Genomic DNA, 20,780 nt, shown 5'->3' with positions numbered 1-20,780 from the left:
TCGGGAAATCTCCCCTAGTGGTTCATGCCTGAGATAAATTTTCTCCATCCTCTGTTATAAATTCTCCAAGTGTGCTCTAACTAAAATAGATAGTCTGGAAGACTTTCTATTTTATTTCGAAACGTTTCAAAAGTCAATCACACAGTGTTTTACAAGCAAAGAATTTGTTAAAGTTAATATTTATGCCTGGTAACGAACACTTCATAATGAAGAGGAGATGAGGCACCCATCCTCTATATCTAAACCGTCTTACCGCAGGATTTTATGCCAATTTTGTTGCTAAATTAAGAAAATATTTAAAGTTTTTATTTTTCTATAAATCAACTTTATTCTATTTAACTATTTCTTTATTTCTATTTAAGGGATCGATACCGTGTCCCTATTTCACTTGCTTTTCGACTTTTGATAACTTTGAAAATAGATCACGAGAAAAACATCTCTTGAAAAACAAAAACAAAATGAATTGAAATCGCCTGAAATGTGAAAATATTCGAACAAAAACAAATGGAGCTTTCGAAGAGGGAGATTTTTAAGCGCCAAAAGATAGGCAAAAGTGCACCGGTCTAAAGCTCAGTGGGGGACTTTCGTGTCAAAATGGCGGTTTCGAAATAAAATCCCCCCGTTTAGATGCTCCCAAAGAGTCTTTAATTTAACTTACAAACTTCTTATATGAATTATGCAAACTCCAAAGCTGAAACATTTTAAAATTTGAGCCCTATCCATGCCATAGAAATTAAGTTATTGAGAAAACAAAAAAGGTGGGTTTCCGAAATGGCGGAAGAAAGAGTGGGAGGTAGAGGATCAATGCACTTGGGCACTCAATGGGTCAAGTGGTAGAGCACTCGCTCTATGATGCAAGTGATTCGAGTTCGAATCCCCTGAACTGTTTGGGCGTTATAGGGTGTTCAAATATATCCAGTAAGTTTCACTGCACTTGATTCCACGGGCATGGGACTGACAACCCCATACTTGTATAAGAAAAAATAATAATGGATGTTCCGATCTCCCCTTGCGGGAAGGCCTAAGTTCCTCTATGGAACGCTGTGCCACCATTATTATTTTTTGTTATTAGAGTGTCAATGCACCAAGATGCAATTTTCACTGCAAGTCGATATCTTTCTTAGTTAAGGATTAAGATTCAAATAAGGTAAAGTGCCCTCGAATCGACCGGTGGTCAATATTTGATTGTTTTAATGGTGAATTTCTATAAAATTGTCACTGATTCGTATTTATTTATGGAATAATTGACCTATTAATGTTAGATCATATGCCAAATATTAGTGAAAATATAAATAAATTGAATAAATAACTCTACCGGTCGAATTGAGGAACCGGTCGTCTTGAGGGCATTTTACCTTACCTGGGCTGGGAAATTTTTTCAACCATCCACAACATCAACATATTCGTGATTAGGAAGTAGCTAAATTCATTTTGGCAAAGTTTGGGGCCGACCGGTGTTAGGAGTCTCACTTGTTTAATATCACACTTCAAACTTTGGAGATTGGTGAATTTATATATAAATTCTATAAAAAAGAATATTCGAATCGATAAAAATCTAGTTAGTAGAACCATTTTAAGTATTCCATGTTAATTTCATTTAGAATATTAAATATGGTGCTATTCCAATGAAAAAATGGAAAGGTGAAATCTTTCTCCTGAACATTTTTTTTAGCACTTTACTAGGCGAAGTGCTCATAATTTTGGACATGCTGCTTATAAGCATCAATTTTCTAAGTTTGAAGTGCGATATTTTCAATACTAATTGATTTTTTTGTTATTCTCTTTTCAGAAGGGTTGTTTTGAAATTTGGCAAGCTGTTTATACTCTTTATTTTTACTAAAATCAGTCTTAATAAGTTTAAAAATGAATTGACACGGAGAGCCCTTCGAACGTTCATGCTTTCGATAATGTGATTTTTTTAAATCTTCCCTAAGATACTCATACATAATTATCAAGTAATTATCAATAACTAACGATAAGCTGACTAAAATTTAATAGAAATATATAAGTCTCTTAAGAAAAGTAAAAGGAAATTCACATTATTCGAAGGCATGAACGTTAGAAGGGAGAGTACTTTCCCCTCTGCCTGAAATTTTGGACACTTTGGTTGTAATTTTGGACAGCTATAGAATGCCCATTGTTCTCCATTTCAAGAATCAATCTTACCAAGACCTCTTCCTGTTCCGTAGAATGTCACAAGAAACCCGGAAACTTTCCATATCATTCATTAAAATGAGTTGACTTTGGAATAAAAACCATAATTTTAATCATTTGTTTTGGTGTCCAATTTTACCCTCAAAGTGTCCAAATTTAGAAACTGTCCAAAATTATGAGCTCTTCCATATTCCATGTTAATTTCACTTCAAAGTATTGATTATGGTGCTATTCCAATGAAAAAGGAAAGGGGAGTTTTTTCTCCAGAACATTTTTTTAGCATTTTACTATTCTCAAGTACTTCTGCATTATCAACTTTTCTTGGTGTTGTTTCTTGTCTCGACTGTTTTTCCAAGTTCTCGTCGTGTTCTAAAATCGCCAAATAGTCGTGACAGGCACCAACACAAAGAAAAATCGATTTGGAAATAATTTTTTGAGTTAATTTGATTTTTTTTGAAAATTTTTTGATTTTTTTAGATCTTTAATTTTTTTGTAGAGATTAATTTGAGTGATAAAAATCGATTAGTAAATTCTCAATTTCTTCCTCTCCCGATGTGTTGTACCTTATAGAGCAATATTTATGATTTGTTATATTAATTTATAAGGTCTACTTACCTTGGTTATTACGCGTCTTTTCTGCTTTGTCAACTATATATCTTTAAATTACGAAATAATTCAATCTTTTAGAATTATATGTACATAACATTCATAATATATCTCGCATAAAAGTTATACCAAAATTCTTCCACAAAACTTTTCACCGGAATTTAATGGAATTTAACTTCATTTCGCGTAATGAAAGGACTTTAGATCCATTATTAAATTTACGATAGACTGTTCGACGTGCCGTGCGTTTCGCAGGATTGCTGGAAAACCTCGATAACGTGTCCTGAATTGGTTTAGCCGAAAGGGGCAAAGAGATTTAAATTGAAAACAACATTCAATTTTCTCATTCAGTTTTTTTTCTCATCCTGTTCTGAGTGAATATATAATATATTATTAAGAGATTCTTCACAGTATTTCAACTTTGTGTTTTCAACACGAATTTTACAGATATTTTCTTTCTATCAGTTTTCAGAAATTAAAATTTTTGATATGAGCAACTTCTTCAAATTAAAAATACAAAGTTTCTTTTTTTTTCTTATCTTTGTGATTTGAACAACAGATATAAAATTTTATTCAAATATCCTTATTACAATTACATTAAAGTGCTACTCTTTCAAGAATTAAAATTAACACTTTACATGGGAGGTTAAAGTGAAAAGTTCGAGACTGAAAGAGTTTTTTTTCTTGGTCGCAATGATTTAATTGGAAGTCTTTAAAAAGGTGAAAATCATTGAGAGCAATGCTTTTTTTATTTATCTTTTATGCCTATACCTAATATCTAAAATCCCCTACTGTAAATTTAATTTTATTTATTATACATACAATTTACAGGGTGTCTTGAGTTATTATTTTAGTAATACATTTTTTTATAACCTATAACTACGAGATTTCTTTGCAATTTTTATACAAAAATACTCTTCAATCACTAAAATTTTGCTCCAAATTTAATTGATCCAATTTGTTTTCAGGAATTTTTATTTTTTATTTTTTCAAATAAGAAAAAAATATCCAGGGATTCTAATAATACTTCTCTTTTTCCCATTTCTGAAAAGCCTGCATATTGTTAGAACCCCCTATTAGCAAAAAACTGTTTAATTTTTAGTGCCTTTTATAGAGAATTCTTGAGAATCTATCAGTAAATTCATTGGAATTTCTTTAAAATTCTTAAAAATTCTTCGGATTAATTCCTGTAGTCAGGACCTTATGCTAGCTAAAGTTTAGTCTCAATTAGTCTTACTTACGTATATACAGAGATGTGTGAGCAATTTGCCACGAGAGATAGAAAATATTTCTGAGCACTAATAATCTTTTTTTTTTAATTTTTGTCGCCTTGGGAATGTTTGAAAATTTTCTTTTTCCACTAATTTTTTGATAAACATTCGCAATTCTATAATTCACTAATTGCAGCTGAAAAAGTTTAAATTACAATTTTTCAAGATTATTGATCTTTATATTAAATTCTAAAACGAAAAAGAAAATTTGTGCGCTTACTGCAGGGATGGAGTTTTCTAATTTATTAAAATGTTTATAGTCGAATGTGAGGTTATGTTGGTATCTTACGAAGCTTAGGAATTCCAATATAACCCATCAGGTTAGGCGGAATAACGTTTAAATAACAAAAGAGGCGAAAAATACATTCCAAAACATGTTTTATTTAAATAATTTTGGAATTTGAGGTTATCCATTACCTAACCTCAAAAAAATTAGCTGATGGACCTTTAAAGCTTGAAATTTTCAAGATTAATAGCACGATCTTTTGTCAAGTTCTTGAGAAACATTTTTTGATTTCTTCAAACAATTCTATGTATTATAAAATACATTATCAACAGTTTTACATGTAGTATAACCTCCAAAAACGCGATGTTACATTCATTCAAGAAAGAATTTGAGGTTAGTATTAAATTTTGTTTGACTGAAAATTTACAAAATCACAAGAAAATAATAGTAAATAAGAAAAATATTGGCCTGCGATGGGGTACATTCAGTTGTCGCAGTTCAGTGTCTTTTTTATTTTATTTTATCGCAGAAAGTAGTTAAAAATGGTAAAATTAAGTTATAGGTAGCGCGGAAATACTAGAGACAAGACAACTTCATTAAAAAAAGTCTAAATTCAAATTCAATAATGATTGTAAACCCAAGAAAAACAGTAATTATTGTCAAATGAAATACTTCGAAAATACAAAATTACTACTAAAATAACTACATAAATATATTAAGGTTAGAACGAGATACTTTTTGAAAGAAAAAGGATGACTTAAAAAAGAGGATGTATTTCGTCGGTTGCGGCTACCTCTGTCGTATCTGCATTTGTTTTGTATCTGCAATCGGAGCAACTACAATACAGACGTCCCCGCTTGCGTGAAATGCTGACACACAAGAAATGTAGATACGACAGAGTTAGCCGCAACCGACGATATTCCTTTGTCTCTCAAATAAATAAATTTTTAAAAATAATTACGAAGAATCTTCTTTTAATCCAAGTTACTCATAGTTTTTTGAAGGTTATGTTTACTATAACCTCACATTGATATTCTAACCTCAAAATTTTGGAAGCCGTCATAAGAAAGATACATTAAACAGGGGATCTACAGTTATGACGCCGAGGTACTTTAGTTAGAAATTAAATGAATCGTGAAGGTTAAGAGCTGTCTAGACCCATCTCAGTTTAATCTATCTACTTTATAAAAAAAAATTGAGAAAAATTTGAGAAAAATTGAGGTTATGTGTGAGGTTTCCTAAAGTGCCTAAAGTCCTAAGGCATAGAAAATTATAAAATAAAAAGCTCAACAAATCGCATTGTTTGCTTTAAAGTCCCGTAATTTGTGTTTCTCATAACCTCACTTTACACAAAGAATTGTGACAGAATTTCTGTTCGATGTTTAGAAAGTTATCTAAGCAGAAATCCTGACGGAATATCAGGAACTATTTCTGCCTCAAAAATGTGTAGACCATACTTTTTATTAGCCCAAATTCAACATAACCCTAAAGTCACCAATGACCGTTAATCGATTTTTTTAGGTTAGAATCAACATAACCTCACAATTCCATATAACCCCTTGGCCAAATACATCCCAACCTCCATCTAACTTTTTACTTACTCTGCCAAATAATAACTCAAAATGAGTTCTAATAAAATTAGATAAAAAAAAAATGAGAAAATGTAGAAGAATCATCAATAAAAATGTAGTATAATTTTCTCATCTGCAATTCGCAAACTTTTAGTGCGCAATATAAAGAATTGTCTGAATAAGAATCTACCAATGTTCCCATAAATTGTGTTACTCACAGATGATTTACTCCAAACACGCCTCCATATTACCATTTCAGATTTGTCTATGAGCACGTGGAAGGATAAGTTTGTGGCTTTTTGGAGGAGTGTTGAAAGAGCTTTTTTGGGGACTGTTGCCTTAAGATGCTCAGCCCAGAGGCGACGATTCATTGACACTGACGAGACGACCATTAGCCACCCATGAGACACGTAGCTTCAGGCGCTCCCGTCAGGGACGCGATGGTCGCCTGGGTGTCTTCTCGTCCGTGGCCAGGAGCATCTGATGGTGGTTATTGTGACCATTCTCAATGAATGACGTCTGAATGGTCTGCTGACGCGTAATATCGCGCACACTGGCCAATTGGTAATTACTTCTAGAGCTGGGACTTACATTATTCAGTCGTGTTCCGGGTGTATGAGCACTGTGGTACATCGACCGATCCTCCACACGTCCTCTCCCAGAACCACAGCAACGACATTTTTCCAGGGCATTTTTGAATTCACGCCGGAACTTTCCTGCAAATAGACAATGCATTGAGGCTTTTGACGCCAATGAAAATCAATTTATCCAAATTTGTGAATTATGAGGAAAGTTTTACCGCCAATTCATTCAACCTCCACCCCCTTTGCTTGGTAAGGGTAAACTTTTAAGCTTTCAAACAGCCTCAAGGGTAATGGAAATACCGCAATGTTCATAGAAATTCTTTTGACTGATAAACTTTTTCAAAGTCAATTCGCGCGTAAAAAAACAATTTTTAAAGTTAGAGAAACTTCCCAGAACAGGAATGGATTTACACCAAATATGTCCAAAATTAATTTCCTGTGCCTAACTTTATTTTATTTTGATGAGTTAGTTAGATGCTTAGAAAAATCTGGTTTGAGAGGATAAAGATATAAAAGTCAGTAATTTGTATTTACAATCTGTATTTGTGTACACATTTGTCCTATGATTTCTTCACATCTAAAGTTTACTTTCTATAATTTTTTATACAGACAAAATAGTCAAATAAGAGCAAATATTCCTTTAGAATCTGTTTTGAATTCTAGACAGATCTACAGCTTAACCCTTTAAGGACGATTGGATCACCCGTGACCTAAAATCGAAATTTTTCCTACGGCCTTCTAAAGCTGAATTTTGCTTTAAAAACTTAGAAAAAATGATTTTTTCTGACCTTCGATTTTTGACCTTCTCGTCCTTAAAGGGTTAAACCGAGAGTCACCTTAACTGATAAAATGATGGAAAAAGTTTAATCAATTAATTTAGTTATTATTGCGCCAGTTACTTTTTGGTTTGTAACTGTGAAACGCTAAAAGGAAATTAATTAGCCTAATGTATTGCAAATTGACAAAACTTAAATAATTGAATAATACCCTAGGCACACTTACAACTTAAGCCGAGAGACGGCTTAACGTTATTAAAATCAAAATAATGATTTGACTAAATTCCCATCAGTTTCCCACTAACTAAGCCATTAGTCGATTTAATCCGAAAGTAAAATTAGTCAGAAACTGATGGCAATTTAATTTAACCATTATTTTGATTATAATTATGTTAATCTATCTTCCGACTTAAGTAGTAAGTGTGTCTAGATCTAGATCTAGAAGCATAAAACATGAAAAGAGTTCCAGATCTTACAAATAAGTTTGTATTTGGTGTAATATGGTTCATAAAACTTAGAAAACTTGTGTAAAATATCGTACACGTTTTCTCGAAAGGTCCTGGAATTGACAAGTTTCAAGCGGTTCCAATCGGTTCTAAACCGGTAATGAACCAGTTATAAATCGATAAACAATTTCAACTACTCGAACTCCAAGAAGGATCAGTTTTCATTTTCGCAATCCATTTTTTTCTTCAAATTTTCAGCATTTGGGCTTCTAAACGATAAGGGATATCGACTTCCCCGTAACCTCCCATAGGTCAACATTCCTCAGCCAGCCAACTAACCCAACCTAAACCTAAACCTAAAAAATAGGTTATCCTATCTAATCAAAATTTACCCAGGTGATTTCATTCATTTTTGGACATGTCTAGTATTAGGTAGTCCAACTGAATATTTTATGATTCAACACATTTCACAGGAAAATCGTCATCTTGAATTATTCAAAGTCAAAGGGCGTAATTTTCACCCGATTTGGTCAATTGATTAATTGAAATGTTAATGATTTTTTTAGGTACCATCTTTTTAAATATAATTTTTTACTTCAAGGTGGTTTTATGATGTTTTATAAGCAAATTTAACTCGATATTAATCTTGTATGCACCCAAAAAATTTGCGAAAAATAATATAAGAGAAAGATCCTTCTCGGGAGTTCGAGCAGCTCTCAAAGCCTCGGAAGCTTTGTGACTCCTTTTGTCCGATAATCAATTTTATGAGTACTCTTACACTATTTTGCAGTATATCTTGAGCGATGTATGAATCGATTCAAATCGGTTAAGAACCGATAAGACGGTAAATTATGAGAAAGTGCTTTTCAGATATAGTACATAAGTAACGTGTTCAAGCACTCCCTAAAGGACAAGACGCTTTGCCACCCCTTTTACTGCTCTAACTCAAAGAGAGAACAGTTATATAATCGTCTTTTTTTCAACTTGTCTCTGTTCTGGAGCTTAAACGGTAAGAGATATCGACTTTTAGTCTTCGATGACCCTCAATAAAAAAACAATATCTCTCGACGTTTTTTTAATCTCCCCACCCGACCTCTATCCCCTCCCAAACCATGCGTTTTTGGTTCATCTCAAAATTTGCCCAAGCTTTTTCAATTATTTTCGGATATGTTTTAGAGGTAGTCCAGGCGGACATTTAGCCCATTATGCCTATGATCGGAAAATTCGTTATTTTGAATATTTAAGGTCAAAGGTCAACCACTTTGGAGGGCTTATTTTTCAACCGATTTCGGTAAATTTGGATTTTATGGAAAAGTATTGAAAATTTCAACCTGGCTGTATCGGCCTTCATCGGCAATGAACCGGTTAACTCTTTCGCGTCATTAGGGTCATATATGACCCGGGGAAAAAACAATTTTTTTTGACTATTTATATTAATTGAAATCTATCGGTTTGTGCACGATATCATAATTGAAGGATGTAAGATTCTTGCCTAATTTTCTCAAGACTCCAGATATTCAGGAAAAGAAAATATTTGAGATCAAAAATCACTAATTTCGAACTATGTGAAATGACTTTTCTTTTTCAAAATTTTTTATATTAATTTATTTTTTTTCAGCAAAAATTTCTTTAGAAACACAAAATAGAATATCCAAAGATTGTATATTGCATATTTTTATATTAGATGAGATCATATATTCTGTCAGTAGAAGAGGTAAAAAGTTTGGAGTGGTATATCTCAGCTCCTGATGAACATAATTGGATGAGTGAACTATTGTTGGAAAGCTTGGTTCATTAGCTTTCAGAATCTGGTATATGTAATTGGCTATGGGTAAATCGTGGTCATCCAGAACCATTTATGTCGAAGAAGACACTTTTTGCAGCGTCATTTTTGACCATCTACTGCTGGGACCAGGAGTGACCCACAATTCTCGCACTTGGACTGTTCGTTAGAGGAACTCAAAGGGTATAATTTGTGGAAGAAACTTTTTTTTTGGACATCTTACTTTTTTTTATTCATCGACTTTTGCAAGAATTTTAACATTTTATACGCATAGAAAAAAATGACAGAAATCCTTCTATCTCATTTTCTGGACAAACTAATGAAGATATCGACTTGGAATGTTCTAAGTACTCCCCCATAAGTTGATCCTAGGAATCCAAATATCACATCAATTTCATCCCAACGTCTATCCTTCCCCTCCAGAAACCACTCTTTTAGGATTTTTGTAATTTTTTCCTTGCGTGTAAAATGTTAAAATTCTTGCAAAAGTCGATGAATAAAAAAAAGTAAGATGTCCAAAAAAAAGTTTCTTCTACAAATTATACCCTTTGAGTTCCTCTAACGAACAGTCCAAGTGCGAGAATTGTGGGTCACTCCTGGTCCCAGCAGTAGATGGTCAAAAATGACGCTGCAAAAAGTGTCTTCTTCGACATAAATGGTTCTGGATGACCATGATTTACCCATAGCCAATTACATATACCAGATTCTGAAAGCTAATGAACCAAGCTTTCCAACAATAGTTCACTCATCCAATTATGTTCATCAGGAGCTGAGATATACCACTCCAAACTTTTTACCTCTTCTACTGACAGAATATATGATCTCATCTAATATAAGGGTCATATATGACCCTATGGTCCCCAAGGGTAACAGTGTTTTCGTCCCAAACATATGGCGAAATGTAGTTGGGACATTGTTTTTCTTTGTGAAATGCAGGTGGGACATCTTGCTCCTGGACATTTCATCTTATATCTAATGAATTATAACATATTTTGCAATATTTTTGAGTATTCTGCAAGCGTCTCATATTGTGCAATTGTATTGTGTGTGAATAAATATGTGGATAAGTTTATTTTTGCCAAATACCACTCAAAATATTGTGACAGTGACTGTTCAAGGGATTACCAGGAAGATTCCTTGAACACCAGGAGTACAGTGTTCATCAAGACAATCCAGTTTGCCATGGTTTTGGCCAAATTAATAACTTCAAGCAAAAAAAACTCTTAAAAAGCCCGTGATATAAATTTTGATAATGGTATGTACACTTCCCTTGAGGACAATAGGGTCATATATGACCCGGAATTTTTCCGAGTTTTCACGCAATGGAAATTTTTTTTTCCTCTCTGAACTATTATATTTGATCATAAAGCATTAGGAAAATCTCTATTTTACATGAATTCATCTGCTGAATAAAAGTGGGACGCGAAAGAGTTAAGTACCGATTTTGAATAATTTTTTTCGGAAAATTTTTTACTTGATCTTAAATTTGTTCTCGAGCTAGAGGTAGAACGGTAAGAGATATCGACTTCCGGTCTTCGATGACCCCCAATAAAAAAACGATATCTCTAGACGTTTTTACCCTTGTTCCCCTATTCCCCACCCCTTCCTTAAAAACCATATTTTTCGGGTTTTTTTTTCAAAATTGGACCAAGCTTTTTCAATAATTTTCGGATATATTTTAGAGGTAGTCCTGGTGAATATTTAGCCCAACATACCTATGATCGGAAAATTCGCCATTTTGAATTATTGAAGGTTAAAGATCAACTACTTTGAGGCAGGGCGGAGCATTTTCATACATTTTTCGTACAAAAGTATGGTATATTTTTTCTTAAGTGATCTTTTAGTATTAGTATAAAACCAAATACAATCGTTTTATAATTTTTCCCAATTGAAAGAGTATCTAATGTAATGTTATTAGCACAAAATTTATAATGATTGCACGAGGTTAACAGTTCCTAAAACCTATATGAAAAAGACGTAAAATTCACAATTTTTGAATTTTTCTAACAAATTTTGTAATTGTAACACCATTAACATTTTAAATTCAATAAAAATATATTCTCTGTACATGTGCCTACCATTTCGTGTTATATTTATTTTCGGGGATCTAAGACTTAAAAATTATAAAGAATTAAAAAAAAAAATATACCATTTCTGAATTAAAATGTTCCATCCGTTAGTTAATCATCCTACACACAGAGAAGTGATTTTGAGAAAGCGGTGTTGAATTTGGGGTTGAATTTGGTGTTGGTGTTGCTTGAACACCAAACGTAGTAGCATTCACACCAAAATAACACCTAGTTTTGAATCAATGGTGTTCTATGAAATGCTTTGGCGGTGTTGTATTAACTCCGCCACAGAAATCTCTGAAATGGTGCAAAAGTAACACCATCAATTTTCTAAACAGTGCTGTTGCAACGCCAAACGGTGTTCGTCGCTCACCATCGACCACACACACAGAAAAATGAAAAATTCTTAAACAGAAACACCCAGGAATTTAATTTCAAATCCCATCCAATGAATGCCAATGCCCTAATTCTAAATCCTTTGATCATTTAGTTTTAGTTGCAAATCTGTAGACATTTTTCATTTATTGGTGTAAAAGGAACACCTATATTTTCTTGAGATGGTGTGATACAAAATCCACAATGGTGTTCCAACAACGCTAAATTTGGTGTTAATAATTGGTGTAAAATTGGTGTAATCAGAAACCCAAAGCCGGTGTTAGTTACTTTGTGACACCACTTGGTGTATTCTGAACACCGAATTGGGGTTAGTTGATTTTGGGGTTGAGGTTGGTGTGTCCGACAACACCATTTGGAGTTGTTATGCCACTAAAATTTCTCTGTGTGTAGCTTTAATGGCCCATTTTTCAAACAATTTGGTTAAATTTGGATTTTTCGGAAAGGAATTTAAATTTCGAAACCGACTGCATCGGTCTTCATCAGTAATGAACCGGTTAAGTACCGATTTTTGAATAATTTCACATCCCCTATAATTTTTAATAATTTCTTAATGGCTTTCTCATTGTCTTTAAACAAGATTAAATCAGCAGTAACCCTATGTGCATACAAAAAATATGTTTACGGAGAGGACTTTCTCGTGAGTTCGAGCATTTCGCAAAGCTGGGACGTTTTGCCATTTCTTTTTAATAAAAAAATTTCCTCTCAATTCTGAGGTAAGAGTTGTTAAACTTTTTAATTAGGCCTAAAGGCTAATTTGCATTAATTTAATAAAAAAAAACCGTTAAGTTTAAAGTTGTTTAAACGATTTTAAACGCCGTTTTATTCGATGGAATAAAATAAATAGTGAAGAAATTAATATAACCAATAATCTTTTCTGATAAAATGGGTTTTTATGGTTTTTTTTTATACAAGAGATTGTTCTAATTTTTTTTAAACATTTTTATCACTAAATCACGTCATCGATTGTTTATTTCAAATTTATATTAGTAAAAGATCCCCTTCCTACAACTTCACAATGTTCCAAAATAAAATAAAGTCTGCCAGACTTTCTATTTTATCCGAGACACACTCGTGAGGATTAGCACAGATAAAGGGTGTCATAACCCAAATTTATTGAACTTTAAAAAATCATCGTACTGGTGGGAGCTTACCATTTACACGTTTTCATAAAATACAACTTAAAATATTTTGACTCCCATGCTAAGGAAAAATATTATCATTCATATTTTCTTTTACATTGACATTTACGGTGATAAGAATAACTTTTATTCCTTTATTGTAAGTGAGATTATTAAGCATCTCACCTATTAAAGTATATCAAGGCAAGTATTTCAAGTTTAACTTATTCTTCAGTCAATTTTCTTTGAAGTGAAAGCAGAAAGTATGTTCATAAAATTGTTTTATTTTGTTAAAGAAATCATTGGAGCTTCTAATTTGAGGAAAACTTTTTTGTAAAATGCTTTTCTTTGTATCCCTAGTGTTTGTTCTTTATCCCGTAACGAAAAGGACAATATCGCATGGACATATGACAAAAGGATGTTCTACAAGTTCTCCAGGGAAGAAAATCTATGTCTATTTGTTCAATGAATTTACGACAAGAATTTAGCTTTTCTGAAAAGGTTCTTTCAATTGAAAGAAATTTATTCCTTTACTGTTCATTTAATTCCCCTCTTTTTTTTCGACAATTTCATCGATTTTGCTGGAAAAATGTGTATGTATATATTTATTATATAGATAGAGAAAATATTTAGGCCTCTTCATGGCTTTCATCTTTCTCTTTGTCAACATTTTCTCCTTCGTCTTCCTTCTCATTTGCCGTAGAAAATAAAACTTGAGAACGAATAAACCAAAATCTTGTTTCCGTCAAATTACGATGCGCAAGAGACAAAAAAGGGAAATGTTATAAATTTTATCCTTTTCTGGAGGACGAGGCTTTTTCGGGTCTGTCGATTGACGGGTAGAATGGGATAAAAGTGACAAAATTGGGCTGTAAGTGAATGTAGGGAGAAAAGGATATATAGGCAAAATGGTTAGAGAGTGCCACGTGCCTCAGTAAAAGGCGCCTTTTTTTTTATCAAAATCGTACTCCACCTTGTGCCATTCTCCTTATGCTTTCTTAATGTAACAACAAAAGTGACAAATGATATACAAAATGATACTAAAGATTTTGATTTAATTTCTCCTAACCCCTTTGTTTTCTCAAAATTGACACTCATAAAAAAATGGAGTAAGAGTTTGCTGAAGGATCCCATTGATGGTACAAGTAGGATTATCCTCAAAGAGCATGATCCCCACAAACTACCGCGCTCAATTTTGTGTATTCAATAAGATTGTTGACTCAAGAGTCAAGTTTTTTTTTGTGAGGAAGGATTTTGCCGTGTTTATTGAATTCAACGAGGGCATTTTTCGGCTGTTGAACTCAAGAGATAGTGCGTAAATTCTGAGTGATACTCTACGCACAATAAAACATCCTCTTTTATTTTATTGCCTCTCATGGTTAAATCATCCTGCTGAGTGTTGGGTGGGTGGTCTATCACCAACTTTTTCACAATTTTTATTTTACTCTCAAAAGCGGATTATATCACGATAAATAATCTCTGGATTTAAAAGATTTTTTATTAGTATAGCATTTGTATCCCTTTGCAATTGTATTGATAAGCTTCCAAAACTTTATTTTATGACAATGTTGGGTAGGGGGAAGTGGGGCACCTTTGAAGGTGGGATTTTTCTCCTATGTTTAAATAGATCTGAGCCATGTCATAATGTAATTTAGCTTCTCAATCTGTTTGTGCATCTAATTTATATCACGATAAGACTTAATTTTTCTTAAAAATAATTGAAAAATCCTAATTTCAAAAGTGCCTCACTTTAAAAGGTGCCCCACTCCTCCCTATAAACCAAAAAGATATGCATGGAAATAATAATTCACAGTTTTAAGTCGATTTTATTGATTTTAAAAATCAAATAAAAAATATTTAAAAGCCCAACAATTATTGTAGAATCCCGCAAGAATATAAACACCTGTGAATTGTTGTTGCATGAAAACGCCAAAGTCTTAAGTTTGAAATGTTATATTTTTAATACAAATTTAATATTTTTGCTACTTTTTTTTAAAGAGTGTTGCTCGGAACCTTGTAGACAATTTATAGTCTTTATTTTCTTTTAAATCATTCTTAATACATTTTAAAATTAATAAAAATATATACATAGCTTAGCATTGGTGGCTTGGGGAATCAGTGGCGCAATAGGCAAGACCGTTGGCTCTTGGGCCGAATAATTCCCCGGCTCGACTTACTGTTGTGAGTTCGAGTCCCGCCAGGTGCAAAGAACTGAATGTCTAATTTAGACAATTTTCATATGTTAATAACGTTATATAATGCACCGCCTACGCCCAACAACACCGGGAGCATGGAAGAAGCATCCACACAGCGGGGACGGCGCTCCTGGGCAGTCTACAATGGACTTAGCAGATTCTTCCAACACCGTATATGGACATTGTAAAAATGATTACCTTGTAATAGAATATCTCGATACGATTAATAATAATTGGTGGCTTATTCCGGCCATCTTCATTCTCATAGTTCCTTGTCCTTCCGGAATTCTTCAAATGTCTTTTTCAGATCATCTTGTTCGTCAAAGCGACATTTTTGTTATTTTTTGAATTGCATAATCTCTAGAGTATGCAAAAACTTTACAATTCATGGAAATTTGATAAACAAAAAATGTGCCCGAATTTGCAAACTGGCCGGAATTTGGTACACTTACCCTACATAAAATATTTATTCAATTTTTCAAAACCATACATTCAGGGATTCTTATTTTGATGATTTTTTTTATTATTATGTTTTATAAAGTTATCTAAAAGTTACGTAAATTCCTTCATTCGTGTGTCCTATTGTCTAGTCATCAGCACGGGCTTGATACCAAGCGGTTAGAGATACCGACTTAGGATCTTAGGGGACTCCCCTTTAAGTCGATCATGGAAAATTAATATGCCCCTTCACGCTTTCCTTTTTTTCTCTAAACCTAGGTTTTTCCGGAATATCACCAAAAGTCCCAAGAATTTTTCCATTTACTTTCATTCATTTTTTTTTAGAATTATTTACTGTCAAATTATGGAAATAACTTTTCTAGTGTGTAGATGCCATTACTCAAAAATTGTAGAATTTTATATTTTGATAGTATTTATGTTGAATTTTGACTTAATTTGGCAATTTTTAATTTTTTGCATTTGTGTTAAATACTACTGTTCAAACTCAGAGAATAATATAATTAATTGTCCGTTGCATCAAACCTTGTCGTATCTAATCTATACATTTCTTATGTAGTGGCTCTTGATGCAAGAGACGACGCTATATATTTTTTTTTATTTTTTCAATTTATCAACGGCCAAGAGCCTAACTAAATAGTAAGAGATATTATCTTTCGGTCTTCGGTGAGCCCTATACAAAAATTCACTTCTTCTCGAATTGAGAATTATTCCTAATATGATACATTATCGCATACAATGATCGATTCTGGCGAGTATTTGATATTATATACAAACACAGCCCAAAGAAAACCATCTCCACTGAACTATACGTTTTAGAGGGAAATTTAACACATAATGCAATATTTTTGTTGAAAGGAGAATGGTTAAATCCGGTCCCGGAATCGCCACGAATGGGACCTATGTCATTGGATAGACATGAGTATAGGTAACAACTTTTGTTTTGGGATCAATGTTCTAAACCATGGAGGAACAGTTCTAGAGCATAAAAACTATTTTTTACAATGATGAAGAATGATCAAAAGTATATGGGCGCTGGTTCATCTTCATACAAAGATTAAAGTAGACGCATTTTGAAGATATTAATATAAGGTTGAGAAAAATGCCGGGACCTAGGACGATAAACGCTGGGAGTCCTTGTAAAAAAGGCCATTATCCTTCCAAAAAATCGTTGTTTTGATTACGAATTATACAAGAACTGCTTAACTGATCTTGATGAAATTCGGTATAGGGTCACTGCATGTTTTAAACTTTTTGTTTATGCATACCACCCCCTCCCTCCACCTTCCGTTCTGGTAGTCCTCATACAAAATGGGGGCACTTTACCTTATAACTCCTTTCTAAGACGATGTAGAAAGCTGATATTCAACAAGGGAACAAAACTTATGGAAGACTTTTCAACCATGCATGTTAACCCGCTCCTACACCATCCCTTCTAGTAATCCTATACAAAATGAGAGCATTTCGACCTCCTTTCTGATAAGAAGTAGTTAGTTTGTAAAAGAATGAAAAGAAATGAATAACTAATAACGTTAACAATAATTTTCTAGATTTTATATGCATTTATAGGCATCTAGTCGAATTACAACTTTCTGCCTCCTCTTAGAAAGGAGTTATAAGGTAAAATAGTCTAATTTTGTATGGGGGCTACCAGAAGGGGTGATGGACGAAGAGTTTCGTCATTATGGTTAAAGAGTCTTCTTTAAGACTTGTTCCCATGCTGTATTTCAACTTTCTATCTTTTCTCAGAAAGGCGTTACAAGGTAAAATGCTCTCATTTTGTATGAGGGCTACCAGAAAGGGGGACAGAGGAGGGAGATATTATATATGGTTTAAAAGTATTCCCTAAGCTTTGCTCCCTTGTCGAATTTCAGCTTTCCACCTCCTCATAGAAAGGAGTTATAAGGTAAAACGCCCCCATTTTGTATGGCGGCTATCAGAATGGAGGGTGGGAGGAGGGGGTGATATGCATGGATAAAAACTTTAAGTCATACAGTGACCCTATACCGAATTTCATCAAGATCACTTTAGCCGTTCTTGCGTAATTCGTTGTCAAAACAGCGATTTTTCAAAAGGATAAAGGCATTTTTACAAGGACTCCCAGCGTTTATCGTCTAGGGTCCCGGCAATTTTTCAATCTTATATTAGTACCTACAAAATGCGCCTACTCTCGTTTGTGGCGATTCCGGGACCAGCGCCCATATAGTTTTGACCATTCTCCTTTAACAACTTCGGTGGAAATACACAAAGTTTCACACTGTAATAGTATGAAAACTATAATCATACCAGGGGATACTAGGGCAAAATTTGTCAAAATGGATACTGTATTTTCTCAAGATCTCTCATTAAACCTAATCAATTTATAAAGGAAGAATATTCAAATTTTCCGATTATAAGTACCTTGAGAAAAGAGCAAAGAGCAATTTGACCGGTCAATTGCTTTTTGCTTTTAATTCGAGGTTTTTAGATTTGGGTGATTTTACTAATAAATCATTTTCTTATTAAATAATATTGTCTCAGAGAACGGAAAAACATCAAATTGGTGCAAAAATTGGTTTAGTGCCGCAATTTTTTGAATATTTTTTCCACGTGTAAAAAAGCAATGAAGGCGTAAAAAAGCAATGACCATGTAGAAAAGCCCAGTCTGTTCGCTGTGATTATGTAAAAAACAATAATATGAAAAATAATTGTAATTTTCATTAGTATAGTTCAGCTAAACTAAAAAAGTCGGAGAAAATGTTAAAATACGAACTCTTTTTTAAACATTTAGAAAAAGAAGCATATTTTCGAAAAAAAAATATATACTTTAATACGCTGTAAAAGATATTAAAATTTATTTTTCTAAGACCATTTAGGTTCATCTAAAAGCCTCATTCGGTCCATAGGTTTTTTCTTAAATCGTAAAACGAAAACCGCAGAAAACGCGCTTCAAGGTTTTGGAAGTTCGCCTGGGCGCTTCCAAATCTGCTCGGTATTTTTTGGATTCGTCTTTGTATCTTCGAAAATACTTCGAATTAGCTTCTGATTTTATCTTGTAGTATATTCTTGAATAGTTTACCTATCTATTTAATCAATAAAAAATATTATCTTCTTTTGACCTTATGATTCAGGATAATCCTTAAAGAATTAAGGATTGGACATGTTAACAATTAAAATGTCCAATCTTACACTCTACTCATTTAAATGCGTTTCAACTGCGGTTATGAATTAATAATGACTGATGATAATAATAACTGATTCATTATTAATTCATAATAATTTCGGGTAAGAATTCTTACCCGAAATTTAATTCGTTGACTTGTAGAGAGAGGTGAAGCTACTTTTTCGCTTATTTCTAAAGGGGACTGAATCTAATGTAATTTAGATAGACAAAACAATTGTGGTCTAAATTAAATTTTGGTAAGGCCTTTAGAAATATGCGATAAAATCGTATATAAATTTTGCCCCACAGCTCAAAATGTAGGTGAGATTCTTAACGTGAGCTTACTCGGAGTGCATGCAAATTCGATTTAGAGCTGAAATTGTGAGTCGCCATTCAGTTATCTTGAATCAAATTCGTGAAATTATACAAATTTTGTATTCAAATCAAAATATCAAGGATTTGGATGAACTGGCACAAAAGTGATATATGGGTGAAATGTAGACCAGAATGTACTCTATAATTTTCCCATAGAACATGATCTCATCGATTACTCAGAAGCCAAGATAAGCGAGGTTTTTTGTTTCTTAACTCGTTTTTTCATCCAGAGTGCCCCAAGTGTTCATTTGTTGAACTTCAACTAAATCAAAGAATTGTTGTATTTTGCGGGACTTTCCATTTAAAACCCTATTTTAAGTGTCTTGGTGGAGTAGAGGCAGTCAAATTGGCATCTGAGTGATTTCAAAGCGTTATTATGGGAAAAATCAATTTTTTCACACTTAAACGGCAAAATCGGAGTGATAGCGTAGTCTGAGCGGAAAATGATGTATGGACGAAATGTAGAGACAAATGTGCTCTACAATTATGTTGAAGTAATCATCAAAATCGGTTTAGCGACAGTCGAGATAATTGAGGTTATGTGATATTGAAATTGGTTTTTCGACTGTGGCGCCCCTGGTGTTGGTCGCACGAAGTTCAAACGTTCTAAAAAGTTGTAGCATTTGGTGAGATCTTTCGTTTAAGCCCTCATTCATCAAAATCGGTCACATAGAACCGGAGATATGATTTTTTGAATTTCATGAACTTTGACCCCTCATATCTCCGGTTCTATTGAAACCACAGCGCGCATACGCACCATTTTGGAAACGTCCTAGACTGGACTACAACATACTAAAATTACATTAACTTGCACAATGCCGTTTTTGAGAAAAGTGACTTTGAATTTCGATGAATTTTGACGCTATCACAGCGCCACCTGTGGTGACTTTTTGAACTTCCATCTGAAAGTCCTCATCGAGACGAAACCAAAAAGGTAAAATTTAGGTCGCTATGTTAATTAGAACCGGAGATAGAGGCCGGTCAATGTTCGAACTTTGACCCCTTATAGCTCGGGTCAGGGGTTATGGATCGACTTAAGGTTTTTTTTGTTTGATAGGTATAATCAACGGCTACAACATACTAAATTTTCAGCCCGATGCACAATGGAATTTTTGAGTTATTTAACTTTTAAGATTTAAAAATTTTCTTTTTAAAAAAAGCGCCCCTAGCGGTGGTTTTATGAACTTGCGATGTTAGAAGGAGAAGTGGCATTTCACGAGAGCTTTCCAAAAAGCCCTCACTTTTTAAATTCTGACAATTAGAACCGGAGTTATGGCCATTTTAAGAAATTTTTTTTGGACCCTTATAGCTAGGGTCAGGGGGGTCGGGGGACCTTAAGTTTGGTATTGATGGAAAGCTCTAAGGCCCAGCTATAACATACTAAAATTTGAGTCCGCTGAATACCATAGGGGCGGAGCTATTGAGAAAACAAAAAAAGGGGGGTCTTCAAAATGGCGGAAGGAGGGGTGGGGGGTGGGGGGTCAATGCACCATGTTGCAATTTTCATACGATATTTAACCTTTGCCGAAAACCGCAAGTCGATATCTCTTTTAGTTTAGGAGCTATTAAGCTCCAAAGAGCGGCCGGCCGGGAACGTAAATTAGCCACATAT

The 20,780-nt window shown here is 33.6% G+C and overlaps 1 protein-coding gene across 2 annotated transcripts in view; it reads right to left on the bottom strand.

The window, feature by feature from the left end:
* Window positions 1–3,096: 3,096 nt before the first annotated feature.
* The window catches only part of LOC129799562 (orexin/Hypocretin receptor type 1-like), a 158,682-nt gene continuing 140,998 nt past the window's right edge, over window positions 3,097–20,780 (bottom strand). For both annotated transcript variants that reach the window (XM_055843580.1, XM_055843582.1), the window contains exon 10: window positions 3,097–6,544. In XM_055843580.1, coding sequence (XP_055699555.1) covers window positions 6,258–6,544 — 287 coding nt within the window. In that variant the 3' untranslated portion in view covers window positions 3,097–6,257. The remainder of the gene's footprint in view (window positions 6,545–20,780) is intronic.

The sequence above is a fragment of the Phlebotomus papatasi genome, chromosome 1, assembly GCF_024763615.1.
Source record: "Phlebotomus papatasi isolate M1 chromosome 1, Ppap_2.1, whole genome shotgun sequence".
Lineage (NCBI taxonomy): Eukaryota > Metazoa > Arthropoda > Insecta > Diptera > Psychodidae > Phlebotomus > Phlebotomus papatasi.
Note: the sequence above shows the minus strand (reverse complement) of the source record. Positions and strands in the feature narration are given on the sequence as shown.